At 40.6% G+C, this 23825-nt stretch overlaps 1 protein-coding gene across 8 annotated transcripts in view; it reads right to left on the bottom strand.

Moving 5' to 3' along the window:
* The window catches only part of dot1l (DOT1-like histone H3K79 methyltransferase), a 92002-nt gene that overhangs the window by 4344 nt on the left and 63833 nt on the right, over positions 1-23825 (bottom strand). For 2 of the 8 annotated variants that reach the window (XM_070859767.1, XM_070859772.1), the window contains 5 exons: positions 22807-23441; positions 21153-21355; positions 15518-15603; positions 11804-12814; positions 640-1252 (listed from right to left, as the gene is read on the bottom strand). In XM_070859767.1, the coding sequence (XP_070715868.1) occupies positions 669-1252; positions 11804-12814; positions 15518-15603; positions 21153-21355; positions 22807-23441 (2519 nt within the window). In that variant the 3' untranslated portion in view covers positions 640-668. The remainder of the gene's footprint in view (positions 1-639; positions 1253-11803; positions 12815-15517; positions 15604-21152; positions 21356-22806; positions 23442-23825) is intronic. The other 6 variants (XM_070859768.1, XM_070859771.1, XM_070859769.1 and 3 more) reach the window with 6 other exon arrangements.

The raw sequence follows: 23825 nt of genomic DNA, 5'->3' as shown, positions 1-23825 counted from the left end.
TAGAGACAGAAGGGAAAAAGTACATTATCTATCTTCCGTTAATAACTGCACATTTCAGATTTAATAACTAATAACAGAGTGACTAGGAGAGGGGAACTAAATTCCCCATTCATCTTTAAGCATCAATGACAGCAACTCTATTGAACAGTTTGATACAGATCATCAACTAAGTTTGGAGATTCACACACCCCAGGCTTAAATTTAATACTAGAACAGCAAAATGTTAATAAATTTTTCATTTTAATGAGCAAACTTCCACTTAAGGCATCAATATCACAAGATAGGTCTTCAACCTATCATATTAAACCCAAATAACTGGAGTCAGACTGCAATACTGAATCTTAAAATGCCATGACAATTAATATAAAGCCAGTACATTATTGTTGCAACTTTGTTTAGTCTTTTGAAAAGCAGTTCTTTTTATTGGTGGTGATATCTGTATCTGCATTTCTGGTATTAAGCACATGCCAAGAAAAACAGAACATTCCTAAACCATAAATGAGACATTCTAAAGGTCTTAATTTTACAAAATTAGTCCATTTTTACATTGCTGGCGTTTGCATTTCATCAAGACATCACAAACATAGCTGTACACATTCTGATAAATTGTTTTAACCTTGCACATTTTTCTAACCTTACCTTATAAGACTGATAAAGTACGCAAGTTCTTATCGAGGCTTAACCCCAGAGAAATGTGTAGCATAAGGAGGCTGCATGCCAAGTGTGACCCACATTGCAGATGTATTTGTGCTGGACTGAGGAATGAGAGGTGCTGACTGAGCAAGCACTGAACGTGGCAAAGGTGGATGATGCACTGTGAAGGAAGGGTGCGAAGCTTTAGGCTGCAAAGATGCAAGCTTCATGGCTAATGCAGTGTTAGCAGATTGAAGCGAAGCAGTTGAAGAGGAGCAAGAAATGGATGAAGGCAAGTATCCATCGCTAACAGAGGACATATTCCGGAAAAGGGAAGGATCAGAACTGTTTGAATTTAACAGCGGAGGGGGCGGTGGTAAGGAAATATTGGGGGGAGGTGTATTAAGCACAGATTGCGTAGGTGCTCGGGTAAGGTAGGGGGGCATTCTGCTCTCAGTGGAAGATAATGTACTGGAAGAGACAGAAAGAAATGAATGGGAAGTAGTAGGAACAGTCTGTAGTGGGTTAAAGCTTATCGTGCTACTAGATACTGGAACATTGCTGAAATTGGCTCCAAACTGATGAGAAGAGACTGAAGGCACCACATGGTTAAAAATACCTGAAATAGGAGAGAAAAAAACAGCTCAAAGATTTTTGTCTAGCAGGAAGCAAAGCATCAATACAGCAGCTAAGCCCACACTTGTAGCTTTTTCAGCAAGCACAGTAAAGGCAACAAAAGGAAAGATTTATAAAAAAAAGCAAAACAATTCAGGTTACCCAAAGCAAAGCAACTCTCCTTTTCAGTCAATGTCCAGTATATCGCAGGAAAAGCAATCTTACTTTATGTAAAAATACAAATGTAAACATACTTTTCCATAAATACTTTAAAAAGTGATTTGGACCAACCACACGCACTAAAGGATACTTGCCATACTTTTCCTCTTTCCTCTGCCACCACCCACCAAATTTTCCTCCCAAATGAGTCAAATATTTGCATCCCTCTAATACTTTGCCAAAGCGAGCATTCTTGATATGTATGCCTAGATAATGAATGTTGGTAGACTATTTAACCATGGAGAACAATGCAGTGAGATGGATCCCCGTTCTCTCCAGATGCCCACATGTACTATCCAGAAAGGGGTCACTGCATGGCATTCAGAAACAGGAACCGCGTCTGAAGAATTTAACCTCTCACCAGCAGAGATCAACTGCAGCACTCCCAGTTATTGTCAAAACTGAGTCAGCTAACTCAGCATGGATACGCAATCAACCTGGGAAGATAAATCCAGCACACTACTTGAAGCTAAACTAGAGCTTGCAGGATAAGGAGACATAGGGGCAAACGGGTCAAAGACAAGTGCTGACAAATATGCTTCACGCAAAGACTGATCAATACCTGGAAGTGTAAAAGTAATGAAAGTAAAAGCTTGAATCAAGGAACATTTAGATGATATGATGGAGAATCTAGGTTTCAACGGAAGCACGAGCTAGATGGTCCACCTCATTTGTATGTGTGTGCAGCTTGCTACCCTGGGTGTTGCCTTTACCCTCAAGATCATAAAAGCATCTGGACTACATTTGGTGTCCTGAACACAAAAAGGTGGAATTCAAATTTAGCACTGTTCATAAAAAGCAGAAATAATTTCAACTCAACCACCTAAAGCACAAGCCAATGTAGAATTAAATGGTAAATATAAATAATCTCTGGGTTTCATTATACATTTTCCCATCCAATCCACCCATTGGGCCCAAGTTTCCACAAGAAAAAAAACGGGCGCCCCTCCGAGCTGGGCGCCCGTTTTTCGTGCCTAAAAAAATCCTCTGTATTCTCCACCTACTTACAGGTCCTCTGGCCCTCGGCGCAGCCAGCACGAGCTGTGGGGGGGGCGCAGCCAGGTCCAGTCGGCACGCAAGTGCAGTAGCTCCAGGCGCCGAACTGTGTGGGAGGGGCCCAAAGCACGCAGCCCCTAGCCCTGGCCGAATGGCCTCACTGGGGCTGCGTGAATAAGGCTCCTTCCCCCCCCCCCCCCACCAGACCCAACCCCCGCTCGCTCCCCCCTCCCGCCCACCAGACCCGACACCCGCTTCCCCCCACCCCCCCCCGACTGACCCGACCCGCACTCCCACTGGACCCGACTCCCGAACTGGATCCCCTCTCCCTCTCCCTGACACGAACAGCTTTCTCCCACCCCCCCCCCCCCCCTCCTCAGCAGCACGAACGGCTGCAGAATTCTCCCTGACTGAAGCACTTTCACACAGGTAGGAAGATGGTTTATTTAATCTTTTCTTGGCTTCTAAATGTTTATTCAGGTTGGATTTATTTGTATAATATTTGTAGAAGTATAAGTAAGGATTTATTGTCGAATTTAATGAGTTCCCTTCCCCCCCCCCCCCCCCCCACCACCTCGTTCTGGACGCCTAATTTGTAACCTGCGCCTGATTTTTTAATGTGTAGAACAGGTTTTTTCAGTTCTACAAAAATCTTCACTGGCTCCATTCTACTTTAGTTTGGAGTACATTTTCACTGTGGAAACTTTCAAATCAGGCATCAGTGGCCGGACACGCCCCTTTTTGAAGAAAAAATTCTGTTCTAAACTAGAACTGTTCCACCTGACTAGAACTGCAGAAAAGAAAATGTGGAGAATTGAGATTTCTAAAATAGTCCGTTCTCCACCAGTTGCTCCTAAAAATCAGGCGCGAATCATGTGGAAACTTGGGCCCATTAATTCTTCTATGGACTTTCACATGGTCAACTGAATAATCTAAAGAGACAACTAAATAGTATATGGAATTCGGTTCAATTTTACTATTGTAATAGCAGCATTTAGAGCACATTATTGCAATTCGAAGTAAGCGATTTTATGAAGTGCCTTGAAATATTTTCACAAAGTGTGAAATTAAAAAAGTGTTTACAATATAACATTTTATGTAGGATTGAACCACAAAGAGATAACAGCTGTTTTAAGTTTTTTTTTAAAAGCTACACCACAGCCAGGCATTTTGGGCATTGACACAAATGTGGTAACTCTTCCCTTATGCATGCAACCTCAGACACTGCTGTAGATGAAAAGCCACGCAGAAGCGTATGTCCTGTGTTAATGGCAGCCAGCTGGTCTCCTGAGCAGAGGCTATTTTGAACTATTTTAGGCACGTTCAACCAATTCTCTCAAATACAAGTTGGAATTGAGAGTTTGAGAGAATCAGAAAGTAGTGGAAATGAAATCCTGATCAAAGAGCATATCCACTTTTAAGATCACAATGGTGTTCACTGTATAGGAAGAATGCTTGGGTGAACTGAGTAGATAATGCAACAAACTCCCAACAGAAATTTTCCCCATCCCCAGAATCTAAAATATTCTATTAACCCACAGCTTTCTGCCAATCCTTTATCCTGTATCTTTTGAATTTGTAGAGGGTGGTATAGGCAGAGTGGTGGCTTTGAATAGCAGCAGAGACATGATTTTTGCCCCACTTCTCCTCAGTTTCTGGTTCATCATTACCAAAACTGGATTCTTTCCACATCGAAGGAGACAATCCAAGAATGATCTTTATGATAGAGCTCGACAGACAAATCTTCCAAGTCCAAGAAGGATACAACACTAGAAATGGGTTTACCTCTCCTTTTCTCCTGATTTGAATGAAGGCCCTTTCAGGCAGCATCATCAATACAAACTGGGAAAATATTATGCAGGAAAGAGAGTCTGGGTTAAGAATGGAAAATCCTCTAGACTCAACTCTAGAATTCAAAAGATCCAAATACCTAAAGCACCAATAGTAACGGCTGGCGTAATGACAAATAAACTGTAGCAAGGGGCATCGATGTGATTCACTTGGTAGGTCAAGTTTGTCTCACTAAATGTTTGATTTGCAACTGGGCAACATTGATGCCAATAGTGACTGCTGTTGACATTCAGTACTCTCAAAACAATGACTGATCCCAACTCTCAGCAACAATCAGTGCCAAAGCAAGATAGAACTTTGACACCACTGTTGGTTGCAGTGTTCAAATCTACCTCTGGTTGGGGCGGTTGATATGCCAGAGATGGAACTGCAATGCTGGACATACATTTAATACCCAGTGGATCTTGAAAGGCCAGAATTAGTGGAATGAGGTGGCTCTTGTATTGTCTTCTTAAGCACTGCTCTTGGAGGATGGCCAACCTAGCATGGTCAAGAAAAAACACTAATGACATGTCATTCCAAGTCATGCTTCATGTCCATCAACACGTTCTACAGAATGTGATGACTGAGCCTATCACTTATACTTGAGGTAGAACACTAAGATTAATGCAAAGATTTCATTGCATCAAATTGCTCTTTTTAATCAGATGCAAGATCCAGTAATGAATTTAGCTGCTTCTATTCAACTGCAGAAGAAGCTGAAGGTATATCCAATAACCCAGTAGAATATTGGCATAAAACAAAGGATGGATCAGCTGTTATGAGCAAGGCAAGTCAGGCAGATGACCTGTACAGTGTCAGTGCAATCCAATATAATATTTAATTAGGTCATCTATGCTCAGAATGGGTAGTTCATAGCATTATCTATCAAGAGGGTATGGGGAAAATTTATTTTCCTTGGGTTTGGGTGCACTTTGAATTTTTTGGGTCTTGAAATTGGGTATTTAATCTGCTGAGCAGAGTGCAAATGTGATCAAGGCTATGGAGATGGGAATTACAGATTACTTTTCAAGCAATTATGGAGAATGTGGATGGAGAAAGATTCTTGAAGTTGGAACTGTTTGGGAGCAGAATGAAGTGTGGGACTCAAAAATCAAGAAATTATATTGACATTGCTTGGTCCCACCCCATCAGTTTTTGGACTTGAGGTTAGTGGGTTCTGGCTCTTGTATCATTCCTATTGCTAGTCCTGGTCCAACTCAGACCATTAATTCCACCATCACCACCACCTTTGTCATGAGCTTTTGAAGTGATCCTTGCACAAGTTCTTGCTTGTCGTTGTGGCTTTTAACCAAATGTTAGTGACAACCCCGGTCTTATCTAATAGTAGTGGAAAGAAAATGAATTATGAAGATGACACAATTAGAAACCACCTGTTGTACAAATCTGTAGGTCATAGAATTGAATTCACCATTTCCTACACTGAATTGCTGGCCTTAAGTAAACTATCAAGTCGTCGAAAGCAAGTGCAGGGAAGGGAAACACAAATCATTCAGGTTTCTTTTGCACAACTCCAAACAGCCACAGCTCCAAAACCTAGGAATAAATCTGCGTAGTGCAGGGAAACTCAAGAGTTAAAACACTTCAAGCTATTTTCTGGAATTATACAGTTTGCCTAGCTTAATTGGTAGGAGGTCTCCGGCTTGGTTTGATCATTGCATCTTAACTACCTCCCTTTTGGAGTGTTTCACCAGTTCTCAAGCTGGGCCACAAGGTGCACCTTGCAGAGAAAACTCTCTCACCTCATGAATCATGCCTCACATCACCAACAGCAAAATATTAAGAATTTGAAGGAAGATCTCATGACCTTAGCGTTATTTTACACTTTAACAAAAAAAAAGTGCTTTTGGAATGGGAACATTTTTCAGTATTGCCAAAGTAGGTCAGTACAAAAGTCTGAAAATATCCAGTAATATTCCAGGAAACCCATAGGGAAGAACGAGTATTTTACATCTCAAGAGCACGAGACGTATCTGGATGGAGGCCTTTTGGCCCATTTGATTTTCATCCTACTGCTTCTCCAACCCCCGACTCATTCTTGCCTTTTGTGGAAGTCCCAACATAGCCATCCCAGAATAATCAACAGCCTCTGCAACAGAGGGAAAAGTTACCAAAATGATTGATTCACTCCTCCTTACCCCCAAAATATCAGCTTGCATCAAATAATGACATATCCCTTCCAACCCACAAGATGGTGTAGACAAACCGATCCCAGATCTCGATCAATGCTGTTCCAGAACTACCCACAAAGTGTTGAACACTCCTCTTTCCCTCCCACCCAACAAGCATGCCTTTAGGACACCAGCAAGCTGAAGTTAACAGGCCCAATCAACGTCTGAACTGGGGTCAAGCAGGGCTGTCATCGCGCCAACCCTCTTCTCTATCTTCCTTGCCGCAATGCTCCACCTCACTCAACAAGCTCCCCTCTGGGGTGGAACTAAACTATCGAACCAGTGGGAACCTGTTCAACCTTGGTCGTCTCCAGGCCAGATCCAAGACCGTCCCATCCTCTGTTGTCGAACTACAGTACGCAGACGACACATGCGTCTGCGTACATAGAGGCTGAACTCTAAGTCATCGTCAACATCTGCACAGAGACATACGAAAGCATGGGCCTTACACTAAACATCTGTAATACAAAGGTCCTCCACCAACCTGACCCCGCCACACAGCACTGCCCCCACCCCACCACCCGCAGTCATCAAGATCCACGGCGTGGCCCTGGACAACATGGGCCACTTTCCATACCTCGGGAGCCTATTATCAGCAAGGGCAGACTTGGACGACAAGGTTCAGTGCGCCAGCGCAGCCTTTGAGCACAGGAAGTGTGCGCTCAGATCAGGCCCTCAAATCTGGCACCAAACTTATGGTCTACAGGGCTGTAGTGATACCCGCCCTCCTGTATGGCTCAGAGACGTGGACCACATACAGTAGACACCTCAAATCCCTGGAGAAATACCACCAACGATGCCTCCGCAAGATCCTGCAAATCCCCTGGGAGGACAGACGCACCAATGTCAGTGTTCTCGATCAGGCCAACATCCCCAGCATTGAAGCAGTGACCACACTCGACCAGCTCCGTTGGGCGGGCCACATTATCCGCTAGCCAGACACAAGACTACCAAAGCAACTGCTCTACTCTGAACTCCGACACGGCAAGCGAGCCTCAGGTGGGTAGAGAAAACGTTTCCAGGACACCCTCAAAGCCTCCTTGATTAAGTGCAATACCCCCACCGACACCTGGGAGTCCCTGGCCAAAGACCGCCCTAAGTGGAGGAAGAGCATCCGAGAGGACGCTGAGCACCTCGAGTCCAGTCACCAAGAGCATGCAGAAAACAAGCGCAGGCAGCGGAAGGAGCCTGCGGCAAACCAGTCCCACCCCTTCCTCCAATGACTGTCTGTCCCACCTGCGACAGAGACTAATTCCCGTATTGGACTGTTCAGTCACCCAAGAACTCAGAGTGGAAGCAAGTCTTCCTCGATTTCAAAGGACTGCCGATGAAGTTAACAGGCAAAATATTAATTATTTTTTATTCTTATGTATTCAGAAATATTCAAGGAACTAAAAAAATACACTTACCTTGGTGGGGTATGCCAAACTGGCATCACCACATACAAAAAAGAAAATTTTCTTATGCCCAATACTTCTCTCTCTCCCCCTCCAAATTCAAATGTTTATCGAGGTTTACAGCTTGGAAAATTACTAAGATTATTTTGCATATGGTCACCTATATGAAAGGATGCACTGATCATTTTTGCCACTGCTGTTTCACCAAAAGAAGCATTGCATGCCTGTAATATGGAGATACCTGTAACACCTCAAGCAACAAGCATAAAACCTTCTGCCTTTGTGAAAGACAAAATGATATCAGTTGTTAAAACTTCTTGGAATATACATGGTAGAAACATACTCATCAAAATATACTGGCAAAAGGGTACAATACATTGTGCAAGAGACTGACTGTAGCCCACTCGCAACAGCAATTTGAGTTATCATCTGGCAGTCATTTGAGGCATTTCCTAAATAAATCTGCTAGACCATGATACACTGCAGGTCATTCAGAAAACAGTAAGAGAAGGAATTAGAGAAATGCAGATATAATATTTGTAGATGTGTGGTCCAAGACATTGTTCATTCTTAGCAAAATCATTTTCAATAGTAATGAGAATATATCATGCATTAAATTTGGTGCAAATTCCAATATCAGGTCTCTGTCCTGATCACCAATATTTAGATGTACCTGTATTACTACGAACAGTGAAAATCTTACACTTGTGTACTTCCTGCTTATAAAACCCAACTTTGTTATTTCTTTTGTCACACTTTGGTGTAAATTTTATCCCCACTATAAATTCCAATGTTCACATTTATAAATGAAAATAGTCCATGTTAACTAAACTTGTCATTCTGTAATTACACTCTCCCACTACTGATAGTGCTGCAGCAACTCAGTTTTGCAATTCCTAGCTACTTGGCCTGCACTGCAGAGGTCCAACAAACATTCTAGTTTCAAGATTTAACGCCTCCTTTCTGCCCCCAACAGCAGGAAAGGATCAGGGGGGCGGTCAGGGGAGTTTAAGACTTGAATATGGGGCACACATCCCCAAGGCACAGAGTACATGCTGACACCTCTTTTCTGGTGGCAGATATTGGGGCAGCCAAGTGTCCCACTGTGGAAATGCGGAGCACTTAATTAACATAATTAAAGCAGGCTCCCGATGTAAAATTCATTGCTGGTACACAAGTCTCCCTAGGGTTGGGAAGCCTGGCAGTGAATGGGAGGAGGAAGCTGATAGCTCTGCAAGACAATTGCCTTTTTCAGCATTCCTTGTGGGCCAGGAGGGGTAGGAGTGCTCACCTGGCCCCTCAAGTAATTTGCCTGCCCTCTACCGATTGCGGCATCTCTTCTCCCTCCTCCTCCTCCCCCGACTCCTCTGCCACCCTGTTTGCCACCCCTCCACTCTTTTCCAGCCTCCCCCAAATTGCTGGACGCCGTCCCTAAGAATCCCAGGGCTGTGGCGTCTTGACACTTGTTTTTGTTCCCAGCAACTGTCAGACTGTGAATTTGGCCAGTTGCTGAGGGGACAAAAAATGATGAGGTCCTGTCATTAAGTTCGGCAGAACTTCTGAGTCTCTAGCCTTGTCGGCTTCTTCGGCAGTTTTCGGCCTCCCCATAAATAATCGGGGCCTATATTTCTTAACTCCCAACGTTTTGCTACTTAATAAAAAAAGTAAAAATGCTACACAAAATAAGGACAGAATGTACAATTACAATGGGTATTAATTTACACATCTACAAAGAATTTAACCAATAATCTATCTTCAGTATGTTCCATGGTGAAATATTTAAAATGTAGTTGCCTACAGAGCAACCGTAACACCAGCTGCCAGAACCAATCTACCAAAAACATGAATGTGGGCAGCTGTCAAATCTAAACAGTTACACTTGGTAAATGTATGAAGAATGCTCCAGGTAGCACACTTGCATCAACTACCAAATAGAACCCAACTAATATGTGCCTAGGAAGAAGACTTGGGCAGTGACATTCAGCCTGAACCTAGGCTGTTCTCTGTTTATTAGTACAGAATGTACTCATCTAGCCACTTAGTCTTTGTTTCATAAGAGGCATAACTGATGAAATTGCTTGAAATGAGACATGCAGTAACAGTGGTCTCTGTACATCTACATAATGAAAACACTGCCATTTTGACTGGTGAGACTGTAGGCAAAAAATGGGATAATTTCTTTGCACAGATAGAGTCATAATAGCAAATCAAATCTGACTTTGTAACCACTAATACCACAAGCCAAAATGAACAGTGCAACTTTTCATGTAGGAAAAATGTTCAAATGGTCCATGCAGTAACTTAGAGAACTTAGTTAAAATCGCAATTAGAAACCAACAAAAACCTGTTGGATTAAAATTTCCCAATAGCTTGCAGAAAATAGAGGGCCCAACTAGGTTGTGAATGACCAAGCATATGAGCCTAATAGATGCTGATTTTAAACCAACTTTTAATCAATGCTGGTAAAGTCATGTACACGTGGCTAGCCAACTCCATATATCACCACTGTATAAAATCAGTAGATTTCCTCAATGAACAAACCAAAGCATCTTATTACAAGGAATTGCATCATATTTCAAATCAAAGGCAATATTTAGGTTTGAGATACTGGTCATCACTTGAGAATTAATTAGTGCAGCAGCCAATCCTGCTAGAATATACAAACCTCAAAGAAATTGCTATTGTGAGGAGTCAGTTAACACAGGATTCTTCTTGTGTATCTCAATTAAAATCTACTTAACAGCTGCTTGTTTTGATGTGTTGTTGATCAATTGAGTCAAAAGGGGTTTTGTAAGTACTTGGAAAATGGACATGTTTCCAACACTTATTAGGTGGGTACTGTCACATTTAATTTTTATGGTTGGATGCTTTTAAAAATTGAGAAATCTCAGTAGAACGTCCTGCCAAAAATGGTCCAATGCAATTGCAGGTTGAACTTGAGTATTTTTGAAACTGCAGCAGCAAGTGAAACAATGCTCGCCGATGCCTGCGGTCGGTGTCTCTGTCTGTCTGTCTCTTCTCCCTCCCCCTCCAAAAAGCCCAAGTACAGAGCAGAAGCAATTTAAATTTTATCTATCGTATTCTACACATCATGCAAAGTCTGTCTCCTTGAGGCAAGACAAGACAATCCTGCAGCAATAGCTGGCAGTTTTAGCCCTGCTAGTATGCTTTTGTAGCAACCTCTGCTCTACTAATGTGCAAACCAGTGTCTGCAGAATGGCAGAACCCAATGTTCTAGCCCTTAAAAGAAACAAACCAAGGACACCAAAAGAAATATTTCGCTGAGTACAGTTGTACCATAACAACACTGTATAATCAACTACAACCAGGATTCACAAGATGGCCCCATTAGCTTACAGCATCTTTAAGATATATTATAACACACACTAGGAAATTGGGTACGGATGTTGCTTATATTGGTCTTTTCTGATCTGGGATAAAGATTCAAATACAGCCTATACCAATGGGTTTAAAATTTCCTCTGCCTGCTAACGTCCTACAGGAAGTTAATTGGACAGTTTCAACCCAAGTGGACATGGGGCTACTCCACAAAACTGCCCCAAGTTGTGCACTAGGTTATAGAAAGTTGGGTAATAAAAGGAAATGTCTCATTGATCACAACTTTGCCTGTTCAAGCATTCAGCTTACCAGGGCAGTACATGGTATCATGGCTCTGAGATTGGCATCATGGCAGACGGTCAAGTCAGAGTGAAGGGAATGTTTATGGAGTTGGGGGAACAAAGCTTTGAACTGAAAGTATCTGCTTTCCAACCCAAATACTGTCTACAGTTAAATAGATTAAACTTAAAAAATGTCAATATTCTTTTAAAGCTTCCCCTTCAAAATCCTAATGGAAGGCTCAATATATTTTCTAGATGGTAATCCAACCCTTTTAATTACATTACACTCTGAAGTACCCACCTCCTGCAGTCCTACCAGCAATACCAGTAGTGGAGAAACTAGCAACAGTGCAAGAATTAGTCAAGCCAGCTCCAGCAGCTGTAACAGGAACCGTGCATGCAGTAACTGGTGTCGATCCAAAGAAAGACTGTAATACTGTTGGCCCCATCATGGAGTTTGAGTTGGCCTGCAATGATGTGGATCCCATAGGGTACTGTGATCCTGTGGTAAGCTGACCAGGAATAGAACCTGCAACAGAATGGTGCGATTGTGACTGAATTGAACATAGTGCATGGTTAGCTGTGGGGTGGCTGCTGTCTGAAACAGCAGCTGACATGTTTTTACCACCCAGTATTTCTCCCAACGGGACTGTGGTCACTGGAATGAAGAGATTATGGCTAATTTTCATTTCCCACTCTCTTTCACGTGATTTGTTCATCTTTATATTAAGTAACATTGCATTTTTCTCCATATGGCCTCCCAAGCAACTTACTCCCTCTGCATTTTCTTTACCTTTGACCCCTGACTTGCTCAGCTCATCTCCCTTTGCACCAGTCAACCCATCTGGTTGCTTCTTGTTTGAAGAGAGATTTGAGTCAATACCGGAGTCAGTTTTGTTCCTGGACAGCTGGTACAGTGCACTGGAATTCAGCCCCACCATCTCTGAAGTTTTACGAGCTAAACAAGCACCTTCATTATAATTATGTAAACTGATATCTGCAGATCGTCCAGAATTGTAATTAAAAGTGACGGGTGAGGCTGCATGATGACCATTTTCCTCCACTGAGACTGGGGTGGTGATGTGTTTCCTCTGATGGGACCCCATTTTAGCATCACTGACTGAAAGGTCACCTGTAATAGGCCTGGTGCCAAAAGTGGAGGCTTGGCATAAAGCAGAAGCTGACTGGGATGCGTTGTCAGAGTTCTTGGTCAAATTGAGATCAGATATTGGAGAGAAAGTGGATTTCCATTTACTGCTGTTATCCGTACTACTGGAACGGAGTCCTTGCTTCCGCATTGGTAAACTTCCACCTACAAAGATTTAAAAAACAAACATGGTCAGTACAAGAAACTGGGGGGGGGGGGGGGGGGGGGGTGAGAAAAACAATTCACATACTATCATTTTCAAAGAGATTTCAATCAGTAATTCATATGAAGGCATCCACAGAAATATGTGGGTGCATTGATACTATAGTATAATAGAACCAGATTATAACCCATAAACAAGTCATATTTATAACATTAAACAGACTCAAGGCTGAAACAAGCTTTTAAAAAAAGTGCAAAAGTTTGCATGTAATAATGACAAAGTAGGAGTTACAAAGCCTGAAAGCAGCAAGGATAGACAAATAAAAACAGTGGATGACAAGTTAAGTATGGGTACAATGAGGCCACTTCGCCTATTTGAGCTCATGCAATCAGGAGAGAAAATAAACTTTGCCTCTTTTCTCCTCTCCCTCACAGTTTCACTTGCATCACTATAATCAGGATGATGATTCTAAGTGTTGATCACCCTTTGTTTGAAGCTCTTCATGAAAAATAGCTTAAACTGCCCTTTCACCAGTTTTGGCCTATTCTAGTTTAGTACTGGTCTGTTTATCCTGAAAGTATTGCTCCAGATTTACCAGATCTATTACAGTTTAAAATTGTGCAAATTATTATAAAATCTCCTCTCAGTCAGCTTCTATCAAGGCTAAAGAGCCCCAGTTTCTCTCGCCTTTCCTTGCAATATACTTGGACACTAAGAATCAACCTCATGGCTTTGCTCTCTCCAACCTCCATGCTCGAATGGTTCTCCTGTCTTTAAAAAAGTTTAACACTCAAAATAGTTACTATACATTGTTCAACTTGTACCTTATTAAGCTAGATATTGCTGTTCCACAGTAATATTCTTAAGTCTCAAATCTACAATGACCCCAGATCCCTTTCAACTTAATCTTTAGCTTTAAAAAAAAACTATCCTAACTGTATATCTGACCCCATTTGTCCTTCAAAAAGTGTAGTAGCTTTCACTTGTCTGTATTCAATTTCATCCGACATTGTTCCACCCAGTTAATAGGTTTTATTAAATTCCTTTGGTCGGCCCTTGTCTACACTCCTCCAGTTTGGTATCTGCAAATTTCACCAGTATTTGATGGATTTCTGAATCCAAGTCATCAATAGACACAGTAGGGTTTCCAGCACCGATCCCTAGGGTACTCAACTCTTGCCCCAAACATCACCCACACCTGCACCCCCACACGATTTCCTCCCCTTCAGTAAATTTTGCATCTACACCCAAATTTTAAAGACTGGCATTTATCCAATTTTTACTCGGAATTTCCTCTGCTTATAGTTTCAGTCGCAACCTTTTTGAGAAACTTTATCAAAGGCTATTTGTAAAATCTAAGTACCCAACATTCTCTGGTTTTCCACTGCTCACTCAGGATGTCAGTTCTTCAAATTAAAAGTCAGATTGTCAGACAGCACCTTCCCTTTTTCACAATGTATTCGTCGTTATATATTAGATTGTGAAGATAGATTTGCCCTTGCCCAGATTAGGTTATCTCCTTTTTTGAATATACATTACCTTGTTTCCAGTGACTCCTTCATGATGATTGTGAAGTGTTGGCAAATGTCATCACTAGTATCTCTTAGTATCTGAGATAGATTCATTGTGAGCCCTCTATGGATGTCTAGAACCTCTGATGCCAAAGTCTGTAAATCTGTTTGGATTATCACCCTTAATAAAGGACATGTTACTATAGTCTTCTCTAGTGATGAACTAAAGGAAGGAATAGTCAAGTATATTAAATATTCTCAGATCATTCTCAGTTTCATCTCCACTGGCATCCATTAAAGTTCTCATTTCTTTCCGCACTGTACTCTTGCTATTTAAGCAGTGCAATTTTTTTTGCCGTTTCATTTGGATTCTGTAGGTTCCTCTCCACCCCTTTGATGACCTTGTTGGGTATACTTCTGAAGTTTGCTGTATTCTTTCCAGTGGACTCACATCTTTCTTTTTGTAATGTTTATGAAGCTCCCGCAGTCGCTCCCCCTTCATTTGACATCTGAGCGTTCTGTTAATCCATTTAGGGTCATGTTTATTGAGCCTGTGCTTTCGAATCTTAGTACACATGAACAAATAATTTCCCCCAGCTAATGTAACACACACCCACCCACCGACCTATAGCATCCACTCACCCACCTACGATACATCCAGCCATGGCTGGCCTTTGGCAGTGTTCAATCCCAAATTCACAGCGAACCGAAGTAAGGTTATGCCTGTAATCAATCTGGGGTGCCATAGCTCTTATTTTCTGTATATAGTCAGATCACATACCATTACCAAGTTGAGAACTGTATTTCATGACTTCCCTGTCATGGGTCATGAAGCAATCATTACCATTTCTGACTTTAAACCACTTGAGCATTCCCAATTTGTACAAGTTTGGTTGAAATCCCCCACTAATATAGCCTTGCTGTTTCCACTTAACCTGCTCACTTCATAAAAAATACTGTGTTGTTCTGATTCAAATTTTGATCTTGTAACATGCTTCAGTAAGAGGGGTGGGAGTGGAAGGAGAAACAAATCTGTTGTCTTATAATTCAAAAATAAGTTGTGCTCTGTATATATCACAGCCCAGTTAGGCTGTGGAACATGGAGAATTGCTAATAAACACACTTTTGAACCATTTACTTGAGGAAAAAGTTCAGGCTAATTTCATTTTGATTGCAGCGCCTCAATTTACTTACCTTGGTCACCTTCTCCACATACGGTTGGAATTTCTTTACTTTCGATTGATACAGTGCACTGATTTTGAGTCATTTTTCGTTCAATCCTTAAAACAAAAAAGTGCATCTTTACAAATACAGAAATTAATGAGTGCTCTATTGACCGTGTGCTGGCACCTTAAAGAATGGTAAGGTATGGGTTTGGGCCGGTAATATTCGATAGACCATTCATCTCAGATTGAAGGAGGACTAGTCAGTTAGGCCTCATCTGCTGAGGTGACACTCATAGCAAGACAAGAGCAGATTGTTTGATTCAGGAATGTAATCAATAGCTGCAGGAAATACCTTGAAAATAAGGACATTTGACAATACCCTATGTCATATTGCTGGCAACCCTCCCCATCATCAGTTATTAATGTGCAATATGGCCATTTTACTAAATTGGGTGGTTTTTAAAAATTTGACTAAAAAAGACATGTTAACAGCTGTTTTCTCTGTCAAAAATAGTTTCAAATCAGCTTAGGCTACAACACTTTCAACTATAGGATAAGGTCTATGTTTGACCATGGAATAGATAAATTACTTTTTCTTTGTAGAAAATACTACAAACTACTCATTTGAGTTTGTTCACCTAGCTCTAGGCAGTCTAAAGCAGATAATCAGAGTACTAAATGTAGGTAGGGCTATTTTTTCTTCAATAGGTTAAACAAACCTTTACATTGAGACACAACTCAATGCTAGATAGTCTGCTGAAGGTATTCCACATTCTTTGGAAAAACTCCAGCCTCTACAGATATTTTAGACAAAAAGTTACAGCACGGAACTGTCTCGACGCCAGCCACTTACCAGATCAAAAACTAATCCGACTGCCATAGGCTTGCACCTTTCTCTACATTAAATATTCCTCCAATATTCACTTAAAAGATGCAATGGTCTCCACCTCAATCACTAACAAAGCATTCCATGCTCCAAAAACACTCCACATAAAGACATTTCTTTTAGCCGCTCTCCTTACATCATAAGGATTTTATATAGAGGTCCCCTCGACACAGACTCCATTATTCACTATCAAAAGTTATCAAAATTTTTTAAAACTTTCATTAAAATTCCTCAGCATTCTTAATTCCAGAGCAAATAATTCCAGCTTCTCAAGTCTCACCTCATCACTATAGTTTCCCATCCCTGGCTTCATTCCACTGCATTTGACTGTTTTATCTGCTGGCATACATATTTTCAGGGAATTATGTATTTGAACTTTTAGGTCTCTCTGTTCATCTATACATCACAAATACCCATTAAATGCATACTCCCATTCCTTGTTTTTCCTTCCAAACTAATTACCTTATACTTACCCACATTCTGCCACCTGTTTGATCATTCCATTAACCTGTGCGTCTTCCTCAAGTCTGCTCACCGTTTGACAAACCACCTACTTTTGTGTCTTCAACAACTTTAAAGATGGTGTTGCCAAGTCCAAATAATCTATCATACACACACAGAAATGGTCCCAGTACTGACCCCTGGGGTACAATACTTCTCTAGTCCAAGCAACACCTATATAGCGACAGGAAATGTTCGATCAATGCTCCTACAGTTCCCCTTGCAGCATATGTCTGCTTTCATCTCACTGGGAATTTGGAGTAAAAGGAAGGGATTTGATAGGTGTCCAAAATTATGAAGGGTTTTGATAAGGTAAAGAGAGAAAAACTACTTCTGCTGCTCGTTACGATCGGCTAACTAGAGCATATAAATGTAAGATCAGCATCAAAAGGAACAAAAATGTGATTTAAAAAAAAACTTTAAGGTTGTTAGGAAATTTAATTCCCCCCTCAAACAATGGTAGAAGAAAAATACATGAGCTTTTAAAAGGGAAGCGATAAATATTTGGAAGAGAATGTTAAAAGGGTACGAGAAAAGGGCAGGGAGAGTGGGACTAAGGTTAGCTTTGAGAGGCTGGCACAGGCACAGTGGGCCAAATGCTGTTAAATTCCATGATTAGAAATTTAAAAAAGAACAAAGCCTCAAGAATGAATAAAAGCAATGTAACATTTATACAACTCAGTCAAAAAGAGAATCAAATGGTACACTGGCTGGGAGCTATAGAGAAATTGAAACTTTCAAAAGATAAAGTAAGACTATAAATGGAACAGATACAGCAAACTCGGCACACAAATAGGATTATACCAAAGTTGAATAGAAACTAGCACTTGAACTCTGATCAAAATTGAAGTAATGTATTGAACTAATCTTCCTGTCAGTTCAACATCAAAGTACATCAGGTAAGGATGCAAACTGACTTTGTAGCTGCCTTGCAGATAGCTTTCAGAAGAATCTCCTGCAATTAGTCCAAGATATGGCAACTACACCAACAGAATGGGCTCTAACTTTCTTTGCCCCAGAACAGAAATCATTCATTCTGCTCTTCACACTCGTAATCTCCAGCCTAATGTTTTGTTGCCACAAGAACAAATGCTGTAAGCTTTCAGTTCTAACAATGTTGAAAGATGGATTGTTTTGAGCGATAATGGCCTGAAAGAATTCGGAGTTGATAGAAAACCTTTAGCACAGATTTCCTGCAACAGGGAAATCATAACTTCTGACAAAAGTGCACATGGAGTGTGCAGTTCTTAGATTCCACCGAAAGATCTAGTGGTCCAATAGGATTCATGCCCAAGAGAGAAACCAAACTCAGCAAAAAAGATACTTTCACACAAATTCATTGGTTCAAATGATGGATATCAGTTTGCTCAGCACCAGATTCAGCTCTTAACTGAGATTTACCTCCTGAATAAAAGATCTAGTTTCCTAAACAAACCCAGCTTCCCTTTGCCAGATGTTCCATGGATCAATTATCTGTTGGGTTGGACTCATTATAGAAAGACTTCCATCTTTGTGAGTGAAGCTTCTATTTGGTTGCTACAAATAACATTTCTCTGGAGCTGGAACTGATTCAAGAAACTCTTCAAGGTCAAGAGAAAACTCAGCCGCACAGACACACACAGAACAATGGCTGAAGTCACTCTCGTAACTCATGTATATCAAGCACTCATCGGCAACTGCTGCATCAGCTATCTAAATGTTAACTATGATTCCCCATACTATGAACTGTATAAATAGTTGCAGTATCAATTTGGGCAATTTATGCACAATCTCCATTCAAGAAAATTAATAAAATGTCATCCATATCACAGTATCCTGCAATACAAATTCTCACTCCAGACTTTGAACTTCATTGTATCTTTTTGCTAGTAATTTTACTATTTAGCTCGCACTTCAAAGCCTACTGAGTCAACAGACTAGGTAAACATTCTACAGTCACCATGGGAACCCAGTCCATCTACTGGGCCTAGAGGTCACTGGTGCATTTTAACTCAGGTTCTTCCAACAGAGGAGGGAACTTAAAACACTGTGCATATATGGCCTGTGGATACAGCTATCAGATTCATAACTGTATCCTTAGCAGCACAAGATCCTGCATTCCCAAATGGTCACTCTACTCAAATAAAATTAAGCACTCAGGACCCTAGGAATGCTGCCTTAATTTTGTGTTACTGTGGAATCTGCAGGACAGCATATTCTTTCCTCTATACCAGCACCCTTCAGTCCAGTTGAAGTCCATTGGACATCAGACAAGACGGATGCTGCCACCAGACCAAAGCATTCACAGCTGTCACTGGAATTTGTGCTGGAACTGTTGTTAAAGCTGGAAAAGACACTGGCTGCAATCTTAAAGCAAGACCATATGCCACAAAATACTCTCTCTGGCTAAAAACAAACACTGTATTGGGAGAATTCTTCATAAAGTCTTGTGGGGCGCAAAGGGAGACCTTAATAGTTCAGTTTTTCCTTTGCAAAGATTTCCTGTGCGAAGATTTAACAGCTCTGGCTAATTCGTCAAACATCACTGACAGCATCCAATAGAAAATTATGTCTCAGAATATAACTAAATCAGTGGAAAATTTAGCTCCAGTTAATTGCTGATAGGCAGCTAACTGCAGAATATGTTTGAGCAGCCCTGTGACTAATAAACAAAAAGAGTTCCATTAGCTTGAGAGCACTTAAGTGCTCTGCCCTCATTCACACAAGTTTACATGGAACACTTCTCAGCTATTGCATCTTTCCTGGAACAATTGTGAATCTGTTTTGTGCTTGCATCTGGTCTCTGACCCGAAGATACATGCTTCTTGGCAGATTCAGGAATTCAAAGTCTGTGTCTCAACAAATCGACCTTTGAATTCCAGACCACCACCAATAGCTTCTCAGCAAACATGGTCAAGTGAAGCTTCTTGTTTCCGTTGACAATCTAATTCGATTTTGTATGTTCTGAAGATCCAGGACATTCAACCACAAAAAAAAAAAATCATACCTTGCAATGGTCAGGGCCAAGGATTGATCAAATAGAGCCAAACGGAGGAGAGGCTTTGACTGGCCAATAGTAAGGCAAGTAAAATACTGTCAATTTCCAAGCAAAAGTCAAACTCCATAAATATTTTCAAAGTGAAAAAGGTTCCATACAGAACTAGAACTTGACCAAACTCTACTGGTTTAAAAAGGAAATAAATTATTTTTTCAGGTGTCTATAAACAATCAAGATTACTGCTGACAAAAGAAAAAGATCCAATGCTTTGCTTTAGACCAAGGCCTGACAACACAGAAGTATCACCAAAACTGTTGAGAAAGGACAGTATTCTCAAATGATTCATCCCTCTTTCTTGTCCTTCCTTGCAGTATGATACCACTTGCTATTAAAACTGAACAAGTGAGGAAGAACTTAGTTAAATTAAGACAAACCTCTAAGCATCACAATACTGTAAGGCAATTTAGATTGCATTTCAGACTCAAATATTACTGATAAAATGATGCTTTGATGATGTACAGATTTCATGTAACATTTAATAGTACAGCAGTCTCAGAAAACATTAGCTACAAGGAGCAGCATTGGAGTTCAGGACTGGAATATCTGGTCCTTCATTGAAACATCTGAACTCATGTGGAAGCAAGCCATGTGGAAGCAAGTCATCCTCGTTCGAGGGACCGCCTATGAGTGACTACCCAAACAACTATCTATAAAGGGCTGACAAATATTCACACTTCACCACAGTTAAAGGCCATGAACTTTAGGTGTTGCTGATTTCAATAGATTAGTCAGGCTTCTATATATCAAGGACACAATGCAGTACCACCGCATGCATTTCTTGTTAATTCCAAACTTCTCCAGTATAGTTAGCACCATTATGCCAAATTGCTTGTTTAAAATCAAAATTCAACTCATCCCTCAGCCATTCGCTGCAACAACATTTTAAAATAGGATAAGTGAGCAGGTGCTCTAACCAGAAGACTAGTAGTCACAGTAATTAAATGCAGAACAGTTGCACAGCAGAATGGTTGAGGCTTATTTCACAAAAGTAAGATTCCCAGTCAGAACTGATGGAACTAACTTATAATTTAGTATCCATTAGTTTTCACTTCTTCACTTGCAACAAACTTGATTGTATATTCCTTGGACCACAAAAACAGATATTTGCATATTTTTAATTATACTGCATTCCAAATGAATATTCCTTAGCTTCAGTCACATGAATTACCCAATTTCAAAATATAAATCTTTCACAGTTGTAAGGAAGTGTGTGAACCTCTTTGTTTGCAAGAGCCCCACCTTCCATTAATCTGTTCAGTTTCCTCCTCTTGTTCTTCATCAGATGTAAGTGGTGAATAATGAACACCATTGGAGGGAAACATCTTTTTCTTTTTCAAACTTGGAGGTCCTTCATTATCCTGATGGGGAACAGGAGAGCTCTTCACTGAAGTCTCTGGTGATGAAATTGCTGTTATTTCCAAAGGCTGGTTGATGTTATTAACCTAAAAGAATAAATTTTGCAATATTTTTATATTTGGACTTGTGTTCTACATTTTGGAAACCGTTCATATATGTTAAGAAGCTTGGAGAGGAACTGGTGTAATTAATTATAGCAGTTGTCAATTCAAAGACGAGAATTACAGTGAACCACTGTCTTGATACAGAAATGGTGACCTTAACACTTATTCACAAACACAAAAAAACAAATCAGATATGGTCTGCCAGAACCTTAAGTCCCAATCCTATTATTCCCTGACATTTTTTATATGCATTATATACACTAGTTAGAATATTTATAATATTCAATATGGTTATGTCTGTGGCAATCATATTCGAGTTAAATTGCATTTTGTTGATCAGACTATGTACAAATGGGAACTTAAAACATAAGTATGACCGTTTCAATCGCAATAATTATATATTCATTTTAAGCTTAGAATGCAATCCATCAGCAGCCTCTTATTTTGACAAGAACTATTGATTAAACTTTTCATATCTGAAACATACAGAATTGAAACAGTAGAATGCAAATTAGAGGAAGTCATGATGCAATTGTGCAGTGCTCTGGTCAGACCACACTTGCAGTATGGTCTCAAGTGCAGGAGACAATACAAAGCTGCAAGGCTGATCCCTAGTGGCCAGGTATCTGAATTACAAGGAAAGCCCAGACAGACACGGCTTCTCATGGGTTGAGGGGTGATTTTCATGCTAATAGAATAGTGAAGGCTAATCTGGAGTGCGCACATTCACTGAGTTTTGAGAGCCTTGTGAAAACGAGTTTTCCTTTCTCATGCTCCTCAGAATCAGGGGTCAGAAGCCTTTCAGCAATAAAGCCACACACATTAGGCAACTTGATCAAGCATTGGTACTTCTGCACTGGGTGATGCCGATGCTGCCCCAGTAGTGACTCATGGTTGTACTCAAAACAGGATCAAAGCTCTTGGGACGACATGTTTTCATAATGAGGAATCAAGATTCAGCCAATTGTGACTCCGAAGAACCACCTATTTAAATCAAATTTTGAAGCCAAATGGTTGCCAACCAACAACCGCAGGACATGACTCAACTGATGTTGGTCCAATTAGGGCGTGCCTGAACAGCCAGTGATGCAGGATGGAGTCTGCTGAAGTGTGTGCAAACAGGTTTATAACCTAAACTAAATTCAAGGTGATTTATTTTAAATGAAACTTCTTCAGTTGCCAATGAACTGAAGAAAATTTTGCAACAAGCAAAAATAAACATGAACTTTCTTGATGAACAATAGAGGTATGATGCAGCATATTGAAGACATGATGCATTTGCCCATGTCACAAATTTTCATATATATATAACCATGTTAAGAAAACAGCCTGAGAGAATAAATGTCTATGGATATTCACATAGACTTTGAAGTCAAAAACAAGTTTTCCATCACAAAATAATGAGCAAGATAGGAATAAAGCAAATCACTTACCATGGAACTTATATTCAAAGGAGATCCTGAAGAAAGGCCAAGCGCAGCAAGCAGGGATTTCCGCTTTGGGGAGCTACCTGCATTTAAATTGGATGTCACAGAAGAACGTTTCCTTCTTCCCTTTTTTTTTCCTTCTTGAGAGGTCGTCTGTCCAGATTCCAACTTGATGGATGAAGCAACAGGAGTCTGTTTATTTAAAGTAGGCTGCTTTATATTTCCACCATTGGCAGCGGAAAAAATTATCCTGCGTTTGGATTCATTCTCCTGATCAGAGGCACCTTGGTCTGACTGTAGATCTTTTTTGATTACCTCAGAGAAGGCTTTTTGTGTGTCTGCATACTGTAAAACTCCACCTGTGCTCGGAGAACTGGTTGCTGGATATTGGGAGTTGCATAGCCTGGGACTGGCTGAATGCTGGGTCGCTGGGGAGTTTTGTTCAGAATTCCGAGATTGCATCAGGTGCATTGTTGGATGCTGTGGGTTTGCGCTCTGCAAGACAGAACTGTTGGCAAGGATACCTATACTGGCGGAATCAGAATCTTCTAATGTCTTGTCGTGACTATTGAGCGTTGACTGGATGGGAGAACCCGAATGGACTCCATTGACCGCCACAGAGCCAGCTGAGTAACAAAAACCTGCAAAATGATAAAGTATCACACTGAAACAACCACTGCTTTGAGATAAACACATCTACCATCCACATTTTGTTAATGCTTAGCATGTAGGTATTTAATAAAAGGAACAAAATTAAAGCCACCCCAAAATACCAACATGGATTGATTTCTTAACTGCATTCTTGGTATATTCATATCCATTTACATTCATTCACAAATGCATATAGATGACCCAAAATATAATTCTAGACTGCTAGAATCTATTTTATATTCTAATACATTTTAGCTTCAAATGGTTGGATATTTGCAGATATTATATAAACATCTCAAATAGCAATTTTGAAAGGGTAAAACCCAAATTTTAATTTTACCAAGTTCCTTTCTGCCTCTACCAACAATTTATGC

This window comes from Pristiophorus japonicus, chromosome 18, assembly GCF_044704955.1.
Source record: "Pristiophorus japonicus isolate sPriJap1 chromosome 18, sPriJap1.hap1, whole genome shotgun sequence".
Lineage (NCBI taxonomy): Eukaryota > Metazoa > Chordata > Chondrichthyes > Pristiophoridae > Pristiophorus > Pristiophorus japonicus.
This window is presented reverse-complemented; position numbering and strand designations above follow the sequence as displayed.